Source organism: Suillus subaureus (assembly GCF_016647635.1).
Source record: "Suillus subaureus strain MN1 chromosome Unknown BJ212scaffold_6, whole genome shotgun sequence".
In the NCBI taxonomy this organism is placed as follows: domain Eukaryota; kingdom Fungi; phylum Basidiomycota; class Agaricomycetes; order Boletales; family Suillaceae; genus Suillus; species Suillus subaureus.
In genome coordinates this window covers 247,135-270,155 of record NW_024538562.1, presented here as the reverse complement: position 1 = coordinate 270,155, position 23,021 = coordinate 247,135, and the positions used below count along the sequence as shown (strand labels likewise).

Here is a 23,021-nt window from a genome sequence, read left to right as displayed (position 1 = left end):
TCCTGAGACTTGCAGGCACATTCCGTCACTGTCTGATATCTTGCTCTCGCCATTGGTTATCGATTCTACCGTCATTCAGACCTCCCACGCCAAGTAGGTTGCCATCAGTGCATCAATGATGCCCTCGCTCATCGCGTGACGCTGACTCGGAAGGGTTCTCCTGCTGGCCGCGTATCACCCGTTTATCAAAACTTCTCACTCGGTTAGTCAGTATCATGTGTGTAGTGTACAAATACAAATTCCTTTCATAACTACGGACGCCGAGCATACGATCGATAAGCCTTTTCGCACATCGAGCGGCCCGTCGGCGGGGTAAGCTGGGGACGGTATCACGTGATCCCGACCGGACCCAGGCTACGACTCTCAGAGACTCAGACTTTCAAATTCTGTTACAGTCAATCGTTAAAATTTATACCACACAGTGCACACCGACCCGGCATTGATTATTTGCGCAAAGAACGCTCTTTTTTCGTTAGTGCTCGAGTTTTGCTCGAGTTGCTACATACAGACGTATACTGACTCATCCCAAAATTAATTGATACAGCCTTCCTGCTTGTGACTTGTCCGCGTGCGGTACAGACTCTGTAGTGCGCATCTGCCAGTTTCCAGTCATCGTTATCAACATGGCGTCAAGCCAGAAGCTCGCCAGCGAGCTCAATGTACCCGCCTCTTCGACCACCTCGCGTGTCGAGCTCTGGTCGTTTTATCTATACTATGTTGTAAGTGAACTAACATCGCAAATTTTGCGAATGCCGAACGGGACTACTGAGCGAGACTAGCTCATTTCTCACTAGGGGAACAATGGGCTTTCGGGGTTTAACTTTGGACCATCTCAATTTCAAAACTTGCTCTTCCTGGCAGGCTACGATCCAAGCCAGCCCCCATCTTCCGCTCCTTGTGGTAGTAGCACAGATTGTGTGCTGCCTTATCTCGGAAAGATCAGGAACAGTTAGTGAACTCAACTAAACGCGTCTCGAGAATCTTCATGGATGACCCATCTACATAGTCAATTCAATTGTGCTCTTGACCAACGGCATTAGCTTTGCCATCCAGGCGGTACTTCTACTTCTGATCGGGGCCTGGGCAGACTACGGCACGTGGAGGTGTGGAATCATACCATTGAATGATGTGTGTATCAGCGAGGTTGAAGAGTTTGTAGACCGAACATAACCATCATATTCACGCTTGTCGCGGTCGCAGTGTCATTTGTTTGGCTTGGAGTAGAAGATCCATCCAAATGGCAGGCTGGCGTAGCTCTCTATATCCTGGGTTGTAAGTGTCACGGAGTCAGAAAGACGTAGTGAACTCACTTGTACTTTTGCTAGTGATAACATACCAGGTAGGACCATGCTATCACATGTCTATGAGTCATTTGGGAGATGACAACGTAGGGTGCCCTTACATTCTGGACAGCTGCATTTCCCGGGCTTGCGCGCCACCTTCCGGAAGTTGAAATTTCTGCTCAGCTTATTGCTGATGGAGAGAAAAGGTATATGTTCCACGTCACCTCTGTGAAATGTCAGGTTTCATGTACGGATCTAGTTGCGACGAACATGCAGAATTCGAATCTCTGTCTCGCAATCAAGTTTCAAATATCTCCTTCGCCGTCTCCTCCCTTGGTGAAATCCTGATTCTCGTCGTTATGGTGGGAATCCTCGAAGGACTGAAAGCAGGCTCTAGTACTGCAAACAACACGAAAGCATTCAGTGTCTTGATTGCATTCTCCGGCGCATTATGGTGTGAGTTAATTTCATGGGCGCATGTTGTGAAGCTCATGTAGATGTATGTCAGTACTTTGTGCACTACCATGGTTCTTCCTCGAGAAGCGACGCCCTGGACTAGCTCTTCCTCTAGGCAGTTCGTTGTTTACGATCGGATTTAGACAAACGTATACTGCCTTACGAGAATGCGTGAGGCTAAAGCAGACGATCCTATATCTCATATTCTATTTCCTCATGTATGTGGATTACTCTGCACGGAGACCATTCTAACGGCACTATCAGGGGAGACGTTTTAAACACTACTGTGTGAGCATGTCCACAATGCCCAATCCCTTCATATGCTGATTAGACATTAGCACCGTCATTGCAACGCTGCAGAATAGGTTGGTTTGTTTGAACAGCATTCTACATATTAAATAGAACGTTGTTCTCAGCATAGTATCGTACTCAACCTTGCAGCTGACACTCCTGTTGATTGTTGGTATTGTCGCGCAAGCGATTGGAATATAGTAAGTTTCACATTGCCTCTACTTGATGCTATTGACACTGTCGTCTGTAGCTCCTTCTGGCTAGTGCAGAAAAAATTCAAGATATCCACAAAAGCGGTGCGACTCATGCTCCAAATTTTTGCCACTATCTTACCCTTCTGAATATTGGTAGATGTTGAGTTTCAATGTCATTTGGATTTTGGTATAAGTTTGCTTCTTGCTCTTGGCGTCCTTTGAATAATGGGTGTGTAGGTCTTGACTGTTTGGGGTCTCATCGGCGTTCACACCGACAAATTCGGATTCAAACATACATGGGAAATATGGTTTGTCTTTGATGTTCTGCGCATTCCCCTGCCTGACATATACGAATTTAGGTTGTATCAGGTTTTCTACGGGCTCATGGTATGCCCTTGGTATGCATACAGCCAAACAATGATTAGCGAAGTGTCTCCTCTTTCTCAAATGCATGTAGCCCACTACCCCGAGCGCTCCGACCTACTTACAGTCTTTCAGGTTCTTGTTTTTTGCACTTTTCTCCGTGGTAGGCGATCAAGGGCATTCTGCATCAACTATTAACTCACGCATGCTTAAAGGTCGGCAAGACCTCTGCCTTCATTGGTCCACTCGTGTCATCTGCTATCATTACCGTGTCCGGCAACAATAATAACATGCCGTTCGCATTTTTGTTCGGACTGTGCGTCGCCTATGCCATTATTCGCGCCCTCCAATTGCTGACGGGGGTGAAAAATATAGTGGAACTATCAGCACCATGTTCTTGTATCTGGTAGATGTCAAGAAGAGTCAAATAGAGTGCGATGAGTTTGTCAAGGCTGAGGCAGACCTCAAAGCATTTCAAGGATGAGGTTCATCCACTAACAGCATGTAACTACTATACTTTTGGTTTTCCTCGGCAGCAAACCTATTGAAGCACAGCGACGGCCTTCGTTACTACATGCCTGCCCGCCATGTCGGTTTTTAGGTTGAACGTGGGGGCAAGAAAATGACAACCATCCAGGTCTTTTGAATTATCTTCTACCAAGGTATATCTAATCGTAATGGCGCTTGCGCTCAAACTCCCCGACACCGCGTTGAATCGATTTTGCTTTGCCTTATGTGATTCACTCAAGACATGGGTCACTTATTTGCGGTCCAGTTCATGCACCATCCAATTGGGATACCCCAGCGGTGAACATATCGAAGTGTCCAGTGCTTCAAGTTTTCGGCCGACGGTGTGAGCGCGTGTCAGGCAGTGAAAGTCGACATGACAGTAACGAGCAGTGGAAAAAATCAGATACTTAAAAATGTACGTACATCTGGAAATTCAATAAGCGGGCCATTGCTCGTTCGGAAAATATGGTCGCATTACTCAGTCGTGCTTCGATGGAAAAGTGATCTCAAATCATGCTTGCACTGCGATCGTCTGCCGTACGCCTTCGGCGCGTGCCAGTTCCAATGTGGTGCTCTCGTTGGAAGGTGGAACCTCACAACTCCACCTGTTGAATTGAGGTCATGAGCTATCTGGGGGATCGAAGGAACGAAGCTCCCAGTTATGAACACTGGAACGACGAGGTCATCTCAGTTGCATAGCTTGTCACTTTTTATACGCACTAGGAAGCAGGCCTGCAAATGACACTGCGAACACAATAAAGTTCTTTTGGGCTTTGCTGAATCGGTCGTACACATTCAAGTTGTCAACGACGTGCAGATCCTCTAATTCGAGCCGGAGGCTCTCTTCTGAGGACATGGTCACAGAACCGCTCAAAATGACCTTGGCCTTCCTTCAGAATTCCCATTGCCTGGGACGAGAGTTCAGGGTAGAGTCCAAAATGATACCAAGGCCTGGCCTGTGATTTTTTAGAGTGTGAAGTTTGCCTTCACACCAGCCTGAGGCGAGGGAAAATGTGCGACTCCTCGCTGATCCGTATCGTATGGGAGGAAAACTCTAATACTTTGTCTTCCTATGACCTAACGCCTAAGAAAACAAGATATTGAGATTTGCCTCGCTGTGAATAGAGTCCAGCCAGGTTGAGACTCGAGGGCATACGGAAGTCGAAAAGGATCGGAAGCACCAACTGTTAGACCAAGAGTCAAGGATTCTTAGTAATCAACCTTTGGAAACTTCCAAGTAACGTCTTGTGTAAGTAAACCAGTATAAACCATGGCCTCTAATAAACAGCCCGAAGACGAAGATAATAACGCGCACATCGGCCTGTTCAGGCGATCATGGACTGCAATTTTTCCGTTCTCTTCATCTGCGCTAGCGTCTCTCCCCGAAAACACCCAAAGGCCCGCACGTTACACGAGAGAAGATGATATTCCAGACGTGGACCACGACGTTGATGGACAAAGACCTACCATCAGAGATTACAATGCCATAAATTCTGTTCCGCCGCAGATACGTGTTCCGAAGAAAGTGAAGACGTCTCTGAAGATTGAGGGAAAGGTATGGTTTGCCAATGAACGGAGTTAGTATCCATCCTCTTCTTCTCTCCTATCATTTACTAACGCCAGTTAAAGCATGGATATCCTGGCTGAATCTTGCTGTGCTATTGGGAACCTTGGCGCTTGGCCTCTTCAATGCGTCCAAGGACGTGGTAGCCCGAAGATTCGCATATGCTTATGCCTTCATCAGCATTGGTGTTTTGGTGAACACCTACAAGTCTGCTATTTGCGAAAAACTGATGCTCATACTGCAAGATAGGTCTACGGTTTTGTAATCTATCAGAATAGGATCACGATGATTCGCAAACGTGACCCCGGGCATTATGGTTAATTTGACGACTTCGTAGTCGATCCAAGCTCACTGTCAATTCCTAGACCACATCGTTGGACCTGTCTTTATCAGTGCACTTCTGTTCTTCGCAGTCTTGGCCAATTTTGTAATCCGAGGTGAGCCTAAACCAATCACACGTTCACTGTTTTTAAAGACTCCCTTGTTGCAGTGCGCGAGCTGTAAGTCTGCTCCGATACTTCTGAGTTGCCGCTCACAACATTTTGCAGACAATCAAAAGAGGTCCCTATTCCTGGTCTTGAATTTCTATACCGCAATACCATCTCGCTCGTTGTGTCTGGCAGTGATTCGTAGCTTCAATGTACCAATGATATTTCGGTCTCTTCTGGCTGCCCACTCTATCCATCGAGATCAACTCGCTGGTACTCAAAAGAAACACTAACATCCAGTCCAATGCCTTGCCATTGTCATATGAAGCATGCTACTGGGCCTCGTGTAGATACACACCATTTTCGCTGAATGCTATGTACATGCATCCACTTTCTACTATTTCCTCAACCCCCAGGTCCACATCCAGAAATTACAGTACAAGATTGAAACTTCCGTCCAGCCACGAGCACATGGCTGACTAAGGTTGCAAGGCGACATAACATGATCAGAAAAAGAATACAACAGAGGATTCACATCCAGGTACAAAAGCACACATTACTTCAACGCCTTCTTCATTTTCTACAGAAATGAAAATCGGATTTCGTAGGCAGATCAAAGATTATGCACGTACCTCTTCCATCTCCTCCAGATCATCGGTCTGTATGCGGATAATCTTCCTGTTCAGTGTCTTTTCAATCTCCTCCATTTGTGACCAGGTTTGGCGGTCATGGACGAAGTTTATTGAGATACCCTTGCGTCCGAAGCGACCAGTGCGACCTTGAGAAACAGGGTTGTTAGTAAGGCACAGAACGAATCTTTGAAAGTCCCTACCAATACGGTGAATGTACGTCTCAACGTCGGGTCTCGCGTCATTGGAGTGTTGATTTCCCCGCTCGTTCATCAATGGCAAGTCGTAATTCACTACCATGTTGACCTGCATGATGTCGATGCCACGTGCGATGACATTCGTCGTAATAAGGACTTTGTCCCGTCCTTCACGGAAGTTGTCAATAATTGCGTCACGCTCTGCAGCGTCCTTGGCACCATGCAGTGATGCCACTTTGTGACCCTCAGCTGACATGCGTTGTGATATTCTATCTGCTGTATGGCGATGCTGGGAAGAGCAGATATGTGGTTAGTAAGGTACGAGCGGGCGGGCGTCATCTTGCTAACCTGGCAGAAGATGATACTCTGACCGATGGTCAAAAGCTGGTACAGAGACACAAGGATATCGTATTTGTGTTCTTCATTTCTGCAATCCATGTAAAATTGTCGGATGCCTTCCACAGAGAGTTCCTCCCTCTGAAGCTCGATCTTGTTCGCATTGGGAGCAAATTTACTAGCGAAATTGCGGACATGATTGGGGAATGTTGCTGAAAACAGGATAATTTGGACGCCTGTTCGGGGAATAAGGCTTATGTCGATTTTTGTGAACTATAGCCCAAACTGAGAGAAAACCACACTCACTTCTTCACCCGCAGTGTCTGGTCACCAAGTCCATCCTGATCAAGCATGTTATCCGCTTCATCGAGAACGAACACCTTGACTTCAGATGTATCAATGACCTTCCTTCTTAAAAGATCTGTCATTGTGCCCGGAGTCCCGACAACAATATGTGCAGTTATCCGTGATGTGCCCTTGGGAAGATTATCCTTAATTGCGTACTCCGTCTGAACTGGAGTAAATTTGCCCATAGCAACGACAACAGACATGATCTGACGTGCAAGTTCTCGTGAAGGAGCTAGACACAGTGCCTGTAGCCAGTCTTAACTGGAGAGCCGAAATGTAACGCACAGAACAGACCTGTGTCTTGTTCTTGGAGAAATCTACACGACTCAGCATGGTAAGCACAAATGCGGCAGTTTTGCCTGTGCCAGATTGCGATTGTCCGATCATGTTCTGAGGACTTGAGGTAGTGATCAGTAACATATTTCCATGTCACACGAGCTAGTGCACCTACGGATTCGCGAGCAGTAGCGGGAGAGCACGCTCTTGGATCTTCGACGGCTTCGAGAAACCAAGATCATAGAGACCCTTCAATAGATCTTGATGGCTACGATCAATCGTTAAAAATGCATAAAATACTAGGATGTGACGACGCACAGTCCAAGCTCCTCGAATGTTTTGGCGCTGAATAAAGGGGAATTCGGGTCGGCCTGCTGGTCTGCAAGTGTGACCTGAATATGTAGCGAGTCATTTAACAGTTTGGTATTGCGGCTCCTAAACGTACCGAGACCTCGAACGTCGACGCAATCAAGTCGGTTCTAGCTGAGAGTATAGTATCAGTTTCACTGCGAGATAACGACGCGACCTGTACGCACAACTTGAAGATGGAACAGGCTCAGGCTGCTCCACCTCCTTCGTGTCCTTGCTTTCATCCTGTGCAAGTGGTGCAGAAGCTGCAAAGTGTCAGGTCCATGCTACTTTGTAGCGATATGTCACAAACCTTCCAGTTTCGGGGTATAAAAACCGTCTGCGTCCTTCTCCATGAGTAATGGTTGGAGCGAAAGATGCGACTGAAGGTTTGCTTGATGACAGGTCGTCCGATTATGGAAGGTAACATTCACCAGACAAGGTCCAAGTCAGATCTAACTTTACGTAAGTCCATCTTATCACTATTTCTTCTTGGTGGGTCTATATCATGGAATGCTTGTCGATTGTAGAATAATGCAAGGCCAGATCTACGCCAGTCCGATGCAAGGCTGTTGCTGCAGCAGAAGTAAAATATGAACGCAAGACCATTGTGGCCTCCCGGTCACGCGCTCAAACTCCTCCAGAAAGTCCAGAGGCGTGAATCTCCTGTGGAACTCGTGTACACGTCCCATGAACGTTGGCCCTGCCCTCGATTGCCAATTCACCCGCAACTCAAACTTGACACCATTCGTATATCTGTCTTAGATTCTTCCTTCAATCCGCCGACATGCGCCCATCTCGCTCTGGCAAACTCTCGACCCCCACGGTACACCATTAAGTCCGGCCTTGGCACAGGCTCGGCTTTGGCATCAGTAGCTGAGCTTGATTATGATGCAAAGCTGCTGCTGCTATCTGTTCGGAACGCCGACAAAGCACTGAAATCTGGTGACGCAACATATGAGCAGCGTCTGGAGATGATGTACCTTTTCTCAAAGGACATGCCAGCATCTGTCTCGCAGTGCCCCGAGGATAAATCTGAGTCTGCGCATGCCAACGTCGCAATAGCCATCGTAGATGAACCAACTTTCGTCGGAAAAGCCGTAGTTCTTCGGCAGTTCCTGCATGCGCGGATTTCCAGCTTGTATCCCCCGGCAACTGCTCTGGACGGAATGGCAATATCAATACCAGGTCCACGCCTAGCATTCCTGCTAGGCTTTGACACTCTCGTCCGCCTGCTGTCTCCGAGATACTATGCATCTGAAGCTGCGATGATGGATGTTCTTCGTTTGTTTTTTTCGCCTGCAGGAGATGATTGCTATGTGGTGTGTGCTAGGCGGAAATTGGCAGAAGTTGAACATTCGGTACAAGAGGAAGTAGAAGCGAAGACTTTATCCGCGGCAAGGGGATTTATAGAGAGCGAGCGAGTTGCTTTGATCAGCATAGACGCTGACAGCGTTGACGAGCAAACTAGTTCAAGTCAAGTGAGAACAAAGGTTGCACTCAAGGACGAGACATGGAGAAGACTTGTTACCCCATCTATTGCCAACTACATCATTCAGAACAACTTGTACGTTTCTTAATGCTGCTACTAGTCCCGCAATTGCACGCATGTGAAAGCGAAGAAATCTATTACGTTCCAGTCTACTCTATGTTACAACAACGGATATCAATTTCATTCATGCGTAAAGTATTGAATTATTAAAAACATGCCAGTCATGAGGGTCCAAGGTGAACGATTTTCTATGATGAAGCTTGAGCGAAAGCGATAGCAACGGTCTGATGAAAGTACATGTCAGGTCATGATCTGGTGATATGGGTTCACGACACATACCTCAGAATGACTCAAGGATACCAATACATTAGTGATCCCTTTACCCTGTGCAGCAGCTTTCGCGTTGCCGTGAAGAGTTACAGTCGGAACGCCAGACTCGTTGGGCAGGATCTCAATGTCCTTCATTGCAGCGGCAGCGCCCTTTGACGGTACACCAAGCGACTTGAACACTGCTTCCTTTCCCACCCATCGAGCTGCGAAGGAAGACGGAGGTGACGGTTGGGCGCGGCAGTAGGCAATCTCAGCCTCAGTAAAGTTGCGTTCGACGAAACAAGGGCTAGAGGACGGCACGGAAGAGATCAGCTCTTGATCGACACCGACTCCTGCTACAGATCCCTTTGACGCAAGAGCATCTGCAACAACCTTGGCGTTGGCAGTATCAAACGGAATGCTCTTATCAAGGTTGGTGGTATACGAGTAGCTGCGAGTCTTCGGATTGAAGGTAGCACGAGCCATGGGGTTCATGAGAACCGCCTGCTCCAACTCGGGACTGTACGGCGGGCCTTCCTTAATCTTGACAAGGGTGTTGGAGGTCATCATCTCGGTCATAACCTTGTATGCCTCTTGCGCACGGGACTGGTTGCGTATCTTGTACGATTCATAATCGGAGGTTTCAAGGGCACCGAAGAGATAACGGGGATGAACAACAACTGCGGTGCCTCCGACTTGACCGAAACCGAAGGATGACTAGTAGCCACGGCATTAGCCCGTGATGAAGACGGATCATTTGAACTCACCATGACACCAGCGCGGATACCATCAGTATGAATAGACCTCGATGGGAACATGAGGAAGTGGTGAGCTTCGAATCGGGCATCGATGTTGCTAAAGGATGCCATGAGCAGGGAAAGCCAATCTGAAGACAGAATACTTACTCGCTGTTGCGGTTACCTGGGATAACACCAGTGATGACAGTCTGCAATAAACCTGCCATCTGCCACGCCGCTGAACCACCCTTCGAGTGTCCAAGCAAGCTCTTCTGAGCAATAACAGGAACAGCATTGCCGTGGGTGCGTGACATGGACTCGAAGATGTTGTGCCAGATCTGCGTCTCGTTCTTCTCATTCGCACCGGTACTCGTTCCATGAATCGAGAGGACACCAATGTCATCTGCTGTCAAGCCCCACACGGCGAGCGCACGGCGCATAGGAGCCACACGAGCATCGGTACCCTCTAGCATGCCATACGTAGCCAAGGCCTCCTTCTCTTGGCCGCGAGCTTCCTTCTCAATATCGGCAACGCGAGAGGAGAAGTATTCCTTGTCAACATCCCTGCCATCGGCCTCGAGAGCATCCATCTCCTCCCGCAGCTGAGCAAGCTCGTGATCAAGCCACTCGGAGATTTGCTTGCGTCTGAAGGCGATCTGGCGAGATCGGTAATCGAGACTGAGACTAGGAAGGGGGTACTTCGATGGGAGTTCCCTTGCAACAGAAAGAGCACCGCGACCAGGAGCTGGGATAGATCGTCCAGCCTTGTCACTGCAGAACGGTGATTAATTGTACGTCATTCAGGTGTGACGTAAACTTACGTGGAAGTCGATGTGAATGCCAGAATACCACGGATAGGAGCACCAATTTCCAAGGCTGTCTTTGCAGTCATGATGATATGTATACCAGTCCCTTGAGACTCCATGAACTATTAAGCAAAGTTGGTGAGTTCAATATATCTAGGGTATGGATCAGAGGGCTTACACCTGAGCGAGTGGTTGTAGCAGGACGGGACATCTCAGTGGGCTCACGTCCCATGGCGAACTCAGTCTCGGCGTTGCTCGTGGCCTTCATGTTGGCGAACTCATAAGAGCCTTCCTCGCTGATGTCGTCGAATCCACCAGCAATCATGACCTTCGCCTTCCCAGATAACAGCGTATCAGAAGCGATCTCGAGAGATTGGAGTGCAGTCGCGCTGAAATTTAGGACAACGTCAAGAACAACAAACCATAGATACTTATGAATACGCACCAAGCGCCAACAGGAATCTTCACTGGACCGCTAGAAGACATCAGAAGAAGGTTTATCCATCCAGCAGTAGTGTTGATAAAACTGCGAAGATAGGTCAATTATGCATATCTGTCAGGAAAAAGTCAGGTGGACTAACGTCTCCTGCAAGATGTCGTTCTGGACGTCTTTCTCTTCACGGCGGTCTTTGAACATCTGTGCAAGACTTTCAGTGCCGCCCATGCCGCTGCCGACGCACGTGCCAACTTCAGAGGGGTGGAAGTACTTGTATAGTTCGTAGGGATCGGTGACTCCGGACATGTTCAGAGCCTCAGCAGTGCAGACAAGGGCCCAGAGAGTGGCGCGATCTGTTTGAGCGATGATATCTGGTGGAATACCATAGCGGCCAGCATCCCATCCGGTGGGAATTTGACCAGCAACAAGACGACTAAACTTGAACGCCTTGGGGACAAAAACGCGCGCGCCCTTCTTGAATTTGACAAACCACTGGTCACCTTCTCCGGTCCAGATATCGCATTTGTCGCCATGTTCGTACTTGAATTTCTCGGCTTCAGATTGCGCAACTTCGACTGGTTCTAAGTCATGAATAAGCTCGATCTCTTGGTTGAAGACCTTTTTCTTGGGATCGTAGCCGCGGAACAGCTCGGGCTCTGTAAGGAGATTCATAACTGATTAATAAAGGTCGAGACGCGACTCACCAATCAACCGCACACCAGCATGACTCAAAATCTCCTTCTCGTAGCGACTTCTGACGTCCTTGTCGTCGACAGGCTCACCAGTCTTGGAATCAACCCAGCCAACATACAGTGAACCGTCCTTGAGACGCCCATCGAAGTGCTTGATATAACCCATGAGCCAGGCCATCTCAATACAGCCCTCAATCGTGAACTCTCCTCGTGCCTCCATTTCCCAGCGAGTACGTGAACTACCCCAAGGACCGACCTCGGCGAATCCAGTGATGACGACAACCTTCTCCAGATCGATGATGCCACGGAGTTTCTCGAGATCGCGTAGGGATGAAGTAGATTCCAGGGCAGGGAATTCGAATGTGAAGTTGGCTCGCGGGACCACATTAACAGTTTGCAGAACACGTTCACCCTCCGCTCCATTGATGACCTTGAAATCAAGAGCATTGTCACGCGCAATAGCGCGACGAAGTTCACTCTTCTTGTTCAAATTCATGCGAATGCGGCTTGTGATATCAGCGAGGTCAGGGAGACGATCCATGCCACCATTGAGGTCGGCCCAGATGGGCTCAACCTGGGTAATACTGAAGAGCAATGGGTGCATCAAGCCCAGGATATTGAACGCCATCTCCTTCGCCGAGAAGGTACGGACACCGTGACTCTCAACCTCGTCCGCGACAATGTTGGTAGCGTCCATGAGACCTGTACCGCGGGTCCATCTATATGGTATAAGCCACCGAGCAACAAGAAAAATTTAAGACGATACTCACCCGATAACAGCACCAGCCAAGCACAGATACTCGCCCCAACTCTCCGAGTTCCAGCGGTTAAACAAAGTCTCCAAAGATATCTTAGACTCCGAATAGAGACCGTCATTGCCGAAAAGACCGTGATTAGGAGACAGGGGAAGAATGACTTGCGTTGGTCTGGTGACGAAGTGACGAGAAGCCTTCTTGTTCTTGACTGCGCCAAGAACGCGCAGCAAGTTCACCAACATGATGCGGTGGGCAAGCTCAGACTTGTCATCCAGGCCGTCAATCTCACGGCCATTTTCGGGCACTGCAGCGAAGGGAAGTATGTAGTCGAGATCGAGACCGAGCGTAGCATAGATGTAGTCGACAAGTGCTTCAACATCCTGCTTCGAACCTTGGTTGAAGGGAACAACAGTGAGAGCTGATCCTCGAGCGCCAAAGCTCTGGTAGATAGATTGGTAGTACTCCACGGTCGCTCGGTTATAGCGGGAGGTAGTGATGACGACATGTGCACCGCCCGACAGAAGACCCTTCATGATCTCTACACCAATGGAGCCCTTGCCGACACCAGTGAGAAGAGCGTTCTTGTCTTTGAAGGTAGTGCCCGAGGTTGCAATCTCGTGAAGAATGTCGAGGTACACGCCAGTTAAGTTGCTGGAGTACTCCCAGTTGCTGCCCACCTTGCGTTTGAGATGGAGAAGGGGGACCTTGTCTGCGGACACGGTAGTGGCAGCGGTGATCTGCGGACGAAGGAATTGGGAAGATGAGCGACGGCTGCGAGTGCGTGTGCGAATTTGTTCGGGACCCTTTCTGAGGGAACGAACGACTCCCTCGTATAACGCTTTGATACGGTTCTTCTGGTCTTGACTGATACCGGGTTGGGATCTAACTACGGTCCATAACTTCAAAACATCGTCTTGCACCTTCTGGATGTTTATGGTGGAAATGGTGTCTCCACTGGCCATCTCCTCGACATAAGCTTCCAACTTACGAACATTCTCCCGGACGACTTCGGAGTAGACAATATCACCTTTCTCTGTGACTTCAGTATGAGGAGCAGTGGGGAATGTCACTGGTTTGAAACGTGATTAACGGCGACGGACACAAATCAATCTGTGTGCTTACCGTCTTTGTACACCGGAGGGTGGTCGATCACTTCCTTCGTGTTGTCGATGAGCTGTTGGCCAAACTGCTTAGCAAGAACATAGGTATCACCCTTGCTAGCATCGCAACGATCGATGTTGTACTGCATATAAGTGAGAAGTTCGGGATCGGCGCGGTTGAGTAGAGCGATGCAGCGGGCAGTAAGCTCGCGGTCGACGGTAGTGAGCCGGCCATGAATGATGTCATAGTACATCAGGAGAGCATCTTGTCGCACCCAGTTCCATGAAGAGTCGAAGTGGCGAGCCTTAAGCGGGTCGAAAACAGGTTGAATACCGTCAATGTATGCGTCGCCGTGCTCCTTCATAATGGAATCCAAGCGAGCTTGCAATTGAACAGAGTTGGCTTTCTCCTTGTCAAACGCAATCTCCCCGGCACGAGAGTCCTTGTTCAGATAACGCATATAAAGTTCAACGTGCTGAGCAGCAAATTGCTCCTGTTCAGCGCGGAACTTCAGGAACTCCTCGCTGTTGATGGTCCCACCACCCCCGGAACTACCACCGGCACCTCCAGCACCTCCACTGGAGAGAGAGATCCCAGAACGCTGAGCATAGATAGCGACAACAGTATCAAGCCAAGCCTTGCCCTCAGTCTCCGAAGAGAGACGTTTGGCAGGCTCCATCGTGGTTCCGAGTAGAAGGACGCCGTCAGCGCGTGACGATCCCAGTCCCCAAGTCTTTGCTAAGTGGGTCTTGATGGCAGACGAGTTGAAGCCACCAGGCATCTTGCCACCGATCATACGGGACACTAAGCCCGAAGTGTACTTGCCGAGAGCACCGGAGTGACCGACGCTGAGAGCAGAACCTAGCTCTTCCAAAGGCAACTCTTCACCCTTCTCTGGCGCAGATAAAAACTCAAGTTGCAAGTCGCCGAGAATCTCGTTCTGAAGAGTTGACTTGCCGCCGACGAGATCTTTAATGGTCTTGCTCGTAGGAACCTCCTCAACCTTCTTCTTGAGCTTCTGTGCAATGATGGACATGAGAATATCGTTGGCCTTGATGGGGGCGTCCTCAATGGAGGCAGCAGGACCAGCCGAAGGTGAAGCTGCGACAGGCGTGGGAGCGGCGATAGGAGATGCGGGAGCAGGCGTAGACTCTGCAGGAGCTTCAGCAGCAGCAGGAGTCGCGGCAACTTCATCTTCAAACTGGTAGTAGATCTCGCGGACATTCTTGGCATGGCAAAGGATGATTCTCTTGCGGCTCACGGCGTCATCTTGCGGCTCATACTTGGCCTTGAGAGTGCGGGTGGCCATGCCAGTAAGCGTAGGTGATGGACCAAGCTCAATGAAACGTTCGAAGTGATACTGAGTGAACAACAAGTCCTGGGTTTCAATCCATCGGACCGGAGATGCGAATTGGTACGAGAGGAGTTCAACGAGGATGGTGTATGCAAGCTTCTGACGCTGCTCAGGGGATGTCCAATCGTCCTGATCCCACTTCTTGAGAACCTTGTCGAGACGGGGCGAAGACGTCTGGTCATAGATGAGCTGCGCGTACTCGCGCGTGATATCGAATGGCTTGGCAACCAAGTTCGGGATGTATTTTCCGATGAGCATGTCAGGGTTAAGAAGCGACGGGTTGATCTTCTTCGAGAGGTCTAGAGAAAGTGATTAGCTGGGTCGGCGTAATGTACACGTTCATGACTTACATGCACGGAAAGGCATGACACCAGCCCAGAGGTAACGAGAGTGGAAGGGCACATCTATACCAGGTAGAGGAATGGTTGCAAAGCCACGCTCAAGTTTGATGTAGCCTTCTGCTCGTTGCTGCTCCTTGGCGTGCTCGAAGCACTCCATCACGATGTCCCCAAGCATCTCCTTGACCTTCTCGACGGTGAATTGTTCAGTCAGCTATAGATACTAACGTTAAGCTGCGATCATTTCGATAGGATGAAGTACAAACCTTGTGAATGTCGATCTTCTGGACTTTCAGGTAGTTCAAGACGTTGGTCATCGTCTGAAGAGCTAGAAGCTCTCCAGCGCAAACATATTGTTGACCCTGTGCAAAATACACGTTAGCGACGAGAAAGAGCTCAGTGAGAAAGCACTGACCTCGACGTTGTAGTTGACGATCTCGAGTAATGTGCTCGTACGAGTGGAAATGGTATCGACGACCTCACGAAGTGCTGCATCGGTAAAAGTCTTCGAGATACGGCTGGGGTTGACAGCACACATAGCATAGTTAGAGCGGTTGTGAGCATCACGCTCGACGGCCCGCTGCATCGTGATCCCACGGTAGAAAACGACATCGACAAGAGCGGATATATGGAGGACATCAGCCATGGAGGCAAGAGCAGAGTATTCACCAAGTGAGTGTCCGGCAAATGCGCAGTCCTTCTGGACGAAGCCCTTGGCGCGCATGTCTTCGAATGCAGCCTTCTCAGTCACCACGAGCGCAATCTGTGCGAATTGAGTAGCAAAAAGGAGACCACTGGGGTGGCTGAAGGTGTATTTCGGGGTACGAATGTCAATGTCGGCGAAGAGGGGATGAGTTTTGACGACGCCGTCCTTGTCCATGGTGTCGTAGGTCATGTCCATATACCTCTGGCGGATTGCCTGACCCTTGATACCACCAAAGTGAATGGTCTTTTCCTTTGGGTTGTCCTTGACGATCTCGACGATGGAGAAGCCATACACGGCGAGCAAGTGCGCATCGGCTCCTTCCCACACCGAGCGAGCAGCGGAGGAGCTGTTGTACAAATCCATCCCCATGCCAGGTTCCTGTGAGCCTTGGCCGGTGAAGACGTAGACGGTGGTAGCCTGTGCGACCTCTGCAGTTCCCTCGAGGACCTTCTCTTCGCGCTGGTTCAATGTTTCAACCTTGACGACCATGTTGCCATCGCGCATGCCAACGTGGCGGATGTTGACCTTCAGCTCATCGCCAGGTAAGATCATGCCGACGAAGGAGACATCATATCTAGGAGAAGTCAGATCGTTGATCACGTATCCTGGAGACTTCACTTACGCAACGACACGATCAGGATTGCCTTCCGCAACAATATTTTCGACATAACGGCGCGTCGCAGCGCTTGACCACATGCCATGGGTGATGGTACCAGGAAGCGATGCATAGTCTGCGAAATAAGGATTGACATGGATAGGATTGAAATCACCCGAGACCTTCGAGTATGGTTCGTTTGCAAGAGGAGAATTGAATGTGGTAGAGACCTTGCTGGACATTGTGTACCCCTCATTGGTGAGTTGAGTGAGACGGCCTTCCTGAGTGCCACGACGCTCGAGATGGGCAACGACAGGGTTTCCGTGGCATCCTTCTTGCTCGAACTCCACTGACGCGACTTTCTTCAAACGCTTGAGCTGATCGCGCATGAACACGTCACCAGAGACTGTGACATCCCGGTAAGTGGTTTTGTCCTTGAACGTAACCTGCGATTGTACTCGGAAAACGAGGGTCATGCCAGCCTTGAGAGGCGTCGACTCATCCTCCCAGCTCAGCCACTCCTTAGACTGCATGACGCCGACATCAGCATCATTGGCAATCTCCACGACGTAGTCAGGCTCGTTGATGGTCTCGAAAGTATTCTCGAAATCGATGAAACGGCCGCGGTAAAGGAACGACGAAACGACCTCGATGACAGGCTTTCCATCACGGAACACATGTCCCTTTACCTTCACGACCTTGCCAGCATCCGTGTTCTTAACCGACGAAATGCGCGCGTCAGCAATGCAGACATCGCCAGCAACCAAGGGCGTTGCGCCAGGAACGAGGCGGAAGCCATTCGAGAGGTGGACCAACTTCAGGAGATCCCCATCAATGGACACAGGGAAAATCGCCTTCATAATTGCCTATATCATCGTCCCAGTTAGTTCAAGACCCCAGAGCATACGGGCCTCCAACGACATACCTGCCACCCAGTCACAATCGCAAAGTCCATCGGAGCCTTGACAATCTCCGTGCGCGCCGTCTTAAACGCTTCATTCTGGTTACCAACAACACCACAAAACATCCCCACATCCTCCGCAGAAATCGTGACCTCAGGGCCTATGAACGTCTCACGAATATCAATCTCGGGCATTTCTTCATCGTCACCGAACCACAGCTTCCAGTAGAACTCTTTGATGCGACGATTGCGACCGACTGCGACCTCATGGATTGGGATCGCGCCTGTAGATGATACGTATTTGAATTGCAAAGCAAGGGGCACGGATACATCGCGCCTGTCCTCATAGAAAGTGACATCAATGAGCTTGGAGGATGCAGTGTAGTGGATCTCAACAGCCTTGAATTCGGACTTGTGCGTGCCATGCGAGCGACCAGCACCGTAGAAGGTCAGAGATGTTGGCGAGCCTTTGTCCATGCCAATGACCACCTTCTGCCCATATCTCGGCGCAAGCGCGCGTTGGAGCGGGTTGTCGATGTATGCAGTGCCTTGAACGATTGTGTCAGATGTCAACAACGCCTTGAGCCAGCTCAGCTCTGAGCCGGACAGCGCCTGCAACCACTCCTTCGTGTCTGGGATCACATCACCAATAGTATAAGTCACGCTCTTCGTGGTTTCTTCATACGCAACGCCATCAGGAGTCTCGGCTTCCTCTGGGACAGGAGCAAGGTAGTCAACAGTTGGCACCTTAGAAACGTCTCCACCGTAGGAACGCTCGAGTAGCTTCTCAACGAGGCAGGAAGTGATGTTGCCAAGAAGGTCCTTGATGGGCTCGTCTTTGACTGTGGAGTACTTGACGGCAACGGGGCCTTGAAGAATACACACACGCTGCGGGTCCTGGTCAAACACCGCTTCGATATCCTCAGCAGCCCAAAGCGAATCCTGCATTCATTGATGAGATTAATCAACAATCTCAGCAACAGAGGGTTGATCGATACAAACCTTCTTGAACCACACCTCGAAGCTACTGTCCAAAATCGGAATGAAGGGGGCAGGCTTCTGGCCCGCGCGCTGAGAGATGGTGAGAAAGTATGCACGGTCCTCAGCGGCGAGCAACTGAATCTTCGAGGCAGGATACTTGTCAAAGAAGAACTCCACGAACTTGCTGGGATCGTCCAGCTCTGTAAAGCTCTGCAGCACACTGGACTTCAACCCCCCATGGACACCTGCAAATCTCTCCTCCACGCGCCTCAACCAATCACCCGTCAAGTTTCTCAAGCTCAAGTCGATCCACCGACTCTGATGCGAGACGTACATCAGACGGACCATACGTAGAGCGACTTCTTCATATGTCATGTCGCCCAGATCGAGGGCAACGCTGCCATCCTTCTTCCAACCGAACCACGGCTTCGCAAAGTCTGCATTCAACTTACCGATGATCTCCGCTTTGCGCTCAGCGAGCCAAGGGCCGCGCTTCTCCTTCGGGAGCTTGAAGACGGTGTCATCAAACTCCTTCCAGAGCTTCACAGCGCGCGTGGCGACCTTGTGGATAGGCTCGCCCAGCTCCGAGCGCACCGTCAAGATCCCGCCGGCAGGCTTCGCGTACGTGTTTTCCCATTGCTTGTCGTCCACACCAGGCGCTTTAACGATGAGATCCTTCACACTGGAACTCGTGTGCGCTTCCTTGGCCACCATCACACGCGACGCGAATAGAAAACCGTCGAATGGCATGAGCTGCTGGCCGTAGAGGTCCTTTGACCAATCACCAGTGAGGTATGGCCACACATCATCAGCACCTCCGAATCCGGAACCGCCGACAAGAATCAAGTTCTCCTGCGCACGCATGGCACTGTATGTTTTCAGCACGGGCATATGAAAGTCTTCGTATGAGTGGTGACCACCGGCACGGCCTCCCGTCCATTGAAGTATGATAGGGAAATCAGGGTTGGACTTCGCGATATTGACGACCTGCCTGATGCCATCCACCGAGCCCGGCTTGAATGATACGTGCCGGATACCAGCCTTCCTCAATCCATCAATAATCTCCACTGCTTTCTCAGTGCTGGGAATGCCGGCAGCAACACAGAAACCTTCGATAGGCAAGCCCTCACGACGCATTTCTTGCCATAAGGGGAACTGGAAGCCGAATTGACGGGGGTTAATGTAGAGGGCGTTGAGCGTGAGACCGACGCCTGTAGGAATTTGTGCTTGAATTTCGGCAACTTTTGCACGCAATGCTGCAGGGTTGTAGTGACCTCCACCTGCCAGCTCGATGTGATACCCTGCAGAGAGGACCGCAGAGACGAAGCCCGCTTTCACGGTTGTGGGTGTCATACCAGCGACCATAATCGGAGGCTTCCCGAGCAGGCGCGAGAACGGCGTGTCAAGGTGGATGGTACCATCGCTGTCATGTCATGTCAGAATCTAAATTGAAAAGTCGCCGTCCTTGGTTGACGCACCTTGTCTTCACAAGTTTTGGCGCGTACTTCTTGCTCCACCACTCCTCGTACTTGACTTCTTCAACATCAAAGAGTTCCGCCTCGCCGCGGCCCTTATCGCCTAGCGTGACAACGCGCACGCCGCGACCTTCCAGATTACGAGCTGTGAGAGGCCCAATGCCATTCAGGCCACCAGGACCAAAGTCGATGACGTGCGTCGCGGTCTCAGGGAAACCAGTTGCAAGGGTCCAGTGAATGGGGGATGTAAAGATCTGATCGCATAACGAACGCGTGATAGATGTCTCCAAAGTACGCATATCGGAACCTACAACCAGAAAATCAGCCATAAACGCGTTTGAAATGACTATATGTGCACCATCTTCGGTGTTGAATACTGGAATACCCAATTCTTCCTTGGTCCAAAGCTCCTCGCCTTCAAGATCTTCATCACACAACTTCTCGGCAGCACCCTTCAAATGCGCGCTGTGGTACGGGGCATTCACCACCAAAAATCGGACACCGAACGCGGGTTTCCGTTGCGAAAACGGAACCTTGCTCTGGTCAAGCTCAGAAGGTGCACGTACTTTCCTCAAGTTCGTGACGAGCCCACACAGAGAACGTGGAGGACCAGTCACAACGAAGTTTCTGGGACCATTGAACAGGGAGACAGCAATCTGCGCATTAGCAGGTAAATGATCGTTTGTAGTATCGATGTGGGGCTGCAGCACAGCGAGGGACAGGTTTGTGACCGAAAGCATAGGCGTGGGGTCACCCTCGCCTCCATCGATGCAGTCTTGAACGATGCTTGGTTCTAGGGCGAGCACGGGGAAGGCTTCCTGCCCGCGCAGACCACAAAAGAAGAGCCATCGGAGGGCTTTCTTGGCGTTGATATTAAATGATTCGATGGATGTAGACGCAGAAATGGCGATGGCAGAAACAACGCCCTGCGAATGGCCAGTTGCACCGGCGAAATGATCACGAAGCTCGCCGGGAGTGAACCCGGAGACGTGACAGATGACAAGGTACTGCACTAGCTGAGTGAGACCAATCAAGGGAAGCGAGACTGGGATGGAGGCAAGATATTCGAGAGGCGGACGAGGAGATGTGCCTGCGAGCCATGCTGCGACGTTCAAACCATAATTGTAAAAGCTACAACCCTCATGGGATGCAACAAGGGGAAGGAGAATGTCATCCGTGATGGAAGCAATTATTGAAGAAACGTAAGGCTTGTAAATATCGTACAGCGACTGAAGCTCGTCAAAGTAGACCTCGTTGGTCCCTTGACCACCAAAAAGCGCATATATTGATGCTTCGGCGTCATCAACAGCTGTGAGGAGAGCGGAAGCAGGTGGACCGGGGATATCTGCAATATTATAGTTCTCTAGGGTAGCACGTGCAGCAAAGTAAGCTGCAAGGATTCCAGTGCGGACCTCGGCATCGAACGGGTTTACAAAAGAGAAGAGGTCGGTATCGGTAATATATGAGGAGACGAAATGCGTGAACACGCGATTGAGCAGAGAGGTGCGTGCCTTTGTGCAGTCTGATGCATCGGAAGTCCTCTGTGCAATGAAAGCGAGGAAACGTGCAAAGAGATCTACGTGGGCCTGTAATGGGCGTTCCGGGTCGGCGACGGTGTCTACGACATCGACGCGCTGTTGCGACGAGATGAAGTCATCCCTAAGGACTTCAGCAGCGATCCACTCGTCTATTTGGGTAGAGACGGGAATGGAGACCTGAAAAAGCCAGTTTAAACAAGGGATAGATGGAACAAAAAAAATGACGCGTACTCTAATATTTGCGATGGATATTACTAGTGGACGAGTAGCAAATTGGTTTTCGTGAACGGCATCACCGTTCTGGACAGACATTTTGGAGAGAGATGATGGACGTCGGGAACGACGTGCGGGAGAGGAGTGAAAGAAGGAGAAGAGGGTTGAGAGTTTACTTTATATGCCTGTTACTCCCCAGTGTATTTTGGATTATCCCAATTTTTTGGTTTCAGGCGTCAACTTCCCCAAAAACTGTATGCAAGTCACGTGATTACGTAATACTTTAACGGTTAACCAGCCAATAAGAACGCATCAGACGAACATTTATTAATTTCGTGAATTCTATCTACTGCAGCGTGTTCGTCGATATGGACCCATCAGTTTTGGTCTGGCTACGTTTTCATATGCTCGGTTCATGACAAGCACATCAAGCTTTCTCATGCACAGCTGGTGGTGACTGGCAGCGACAGAAATCTATCCATCGCGTGCTACGACTCCATTTGAGACACTACTCTAGCCCCTGTCTCTTGTCAGTATGTACCCACACAACGGAAAATGAGGCATGCATCGAGGCAAATGTAAGCACACATGTTTGTTTAATTCAACTCTGTATCAACATGTGTTGTTTCACTTACATGAGGTCCCTTTCCATCAGCGCACATCGATCGATTGCCTCGGATAGTAAGCAGCCCATAAGCGCTGGTCTGTCTCCACCTAGGTAAGTTGGACCTGAAAAAAAAACTGTCGGTATGACAGACTAAATGCAGATGGCGCTGGTATACAGTATTTCCGACGTCATCCCTGTTCCAGTTATTATTTAATTCATCAGTCTTCCTCTCCGCCCATACCCAACGATTGTGCACAGGTGGTTAGTTATTTCATTTGAAAGTTGTTCTCGTTGACCCGATACTCAGTGCTTGATCAGTCTTCCTCTCGCCCAATACCCACAATCACAGGGGGCGGCACTAGCCGTCGTTTCTCGTATCAGTGATCTAATTTAAAGGGGTTGTTCTCGTTCACCGGTGAACAACCCGTTCAGATTCAAATGCATTATAATGTTTTATACGGATGCGTTTTTTCATCCCCGCGGCACTGCCACACTTGTATTCGTCGAGTTTCATCTGTAGGTGTCACTTGTCTGTCAAGCACTCCGCCGATCTTCATATCTCTTTGATCACACACAAGAGCCTCAAACACCGAGAACAAAGTCGAGTTCCACATGGCGATCTACCAGTTCATGGCAAAAAATGGACATTCAGAGGATTGAACTCTGGACCTTATACGTGCTAGTATGCAAAGCATACGCGCTACCACTGCGCTAAATGCCCATGAATAAGCGCCGAGGTCCGTGCGGGCATGGCCGATCAAG

General features: G+C 49.9%; 6 protein-coding genes and 1 non-coding gene across 7 annotated transcripts; 3 read left to right on the top strand and 4 right to left on the bottom strand.

Moving 5' to 3' along the window:
• The first annotated feature begins 352 nt into the window (after positions 1 to 352).
• BJ212DRAFT_1574884 (autophagy-related protein 22-like protein) lies at positions 353 to 3,225 on the top strand. The gene is made up of 19 exons (XM_041342122.1): positions 353 to 471; positions 545 to 719; positions 795 to 948; positions 1,007 to 1,103; positions 1,160 to 1,272; positions 1,326 to 1,339; positions 1,392 to 1,489; positions 1,543 to 1,739; positions 1,792 to 1,957; positions 2,004 to 2,027; positions 2,078 to 2,104; positions 2,156 to 2,230; positions 2,281 to 2,326; positions 2,382 to 2,411; positions 2,462 to 2,532; positions 2,584 to 2,673; positions 2,723 to 2,750; positions 2,803 to 2,903; positions 2,963 to 3,225. The coding sequence occupies exons 2-19, from the start codon at positions 624 to 626 to the stop codon at positions 3,069 to 3,071; spliced, it is 1,536 nt and encodes a 511-aa protein (XP_041196355.1). The 5' UTR covers positions 353 to 471; positions 545 to 623; the 3' UTR covers positions 3,072 to 3,225.
• BJ212DRAFT_1332456 (uncharacterized protein) lies at positions 3,226 to 4,326 on the bottom strand (the record flags this gene model as incomplete). Its single annotated transcript, XM_041334807.1, has 2 exons — positions 3,818 to 4,326; positions 3,226 to 3,765 (listed from the first exon to the last, which is right to left on the bottom strand). Coding segments are annotated over exons 1-2 (273 nt in total), but the record flags the coding sequence as incomplete, so codon positions are not given.
• Positions 4,327 to 5,098, top strand: BJ212DRAFT_1332453 (uncharacterized protein). Its single transcript, XM_041334806.1, has 3 exons — positions 4,327 to 4,674; positions 4,727 to 4,977; positions 5,027 to 5,098. The coding sequence occupies exons 1-2, from the start codon at positions 4,368 to 4,370 to the stop codon at positions 4,924 to 4,926; spliced, it is 507 nt and encodes a 168-aa protein (XP_041196353.1). The 5' UTR covers positions 4,327 to 4,367; the 3' UTR covers positions 4,927 to 4,977; positions 5,027 to 5,098.
• A 611-nt stretch (positions 5,099 to 5,709) lies between these two features.
• Positions 5,710 to 7,579, bottom strand: BJ212DRAFT_1264196 (P-loop containing nucleoside triphosphate hydrolase protein; the record flags this gene model as incomplete). The annotated part of the gene is made up of 9 exons (XM_041330410.1): positions 5,710 to 5,867; positions 5,922 to 6,204; positions 6,264 to 6,504; positions 6,558 to 6,844; positions 6,894 to 6,996; positions 7,051 to 7,143; positions 7,194 to 7,307; positions 7,402 to 7,489; positions 7,537 to 7,579. 9 exons carry the CDS (start codon positions 7,577 to 7,579, stop codon positions 5,710 to 5,712), a joined length of 1,410 nt encoding a protein of 469 aa, XP_041196352.1.
• A 270-nt stretch (positions 7,580 to 7,849) lies between these two features.
• BJ212DRAFT_1238946 (uncharacterized protein) lies at positions 7,850 to 8,797 on the top strand (the record flags this gene model as incomplete). Its single annotated transcript, XM_041329566.1, has 1 exon — positions 7,850 to 8,797. A coding segment is annotated over one exon (948 nt), but the record flags the coding sequence as incomplete, so codon positions are not given.
• Positions 8,798 to 8,963: 166 nt separating this feature from the next.
• BJ212DRAFT_1477481 (uncharacterized protein) lies at positions 8,964 to 21,751 on the bottom strand (the record flags this gene model as incomplete). The annotated part of the gene is made up of 20 exons (XM_041339553.1): positions 8,964 to 8,999; positions 9,055 to 9,741; positions 9,792 to 9,879; positions 9,930 to 10,532; positions 10,583 to 10,689; positions 10,746 to 10,956; positions 11,013 to 11,093; positions 11,149 to 11,659; positions 11,708 to 12,414; positions 12,466 to 13,519; positions 13,573 to 15,204; positions 15,256 to 15,457; positions 15,510 to 15,605; positions 15,659 to 16,523; positions 16,572 to 17,410; positions 17,470 to 18,387; positions 18,448 to 19,849; positions 19,905 to 20,208; positions 20,260 to 21,616; positions 21,671 to 21,751. 20 exons carry the CDS (start codon positions 21,749 to 21,751, stop codon positions 8,964 to 8,966), a joined length of 11,781 nt encoding a protein of 3,926 aa, XP_041196350.1.
• Positions 21,752 to 22,900: 1,149 nt separating this feature from the next.
• On the bottom strand, positions 22,901 to 22,980 carry BJ212DRAFT_t35. The gene has a single exon. It is a non-coding gene; the product is annotated as a tRNA-Ala (tRNA).
• Positions 22,981 to 23,021: the final 41 nt, after the last annotated feature.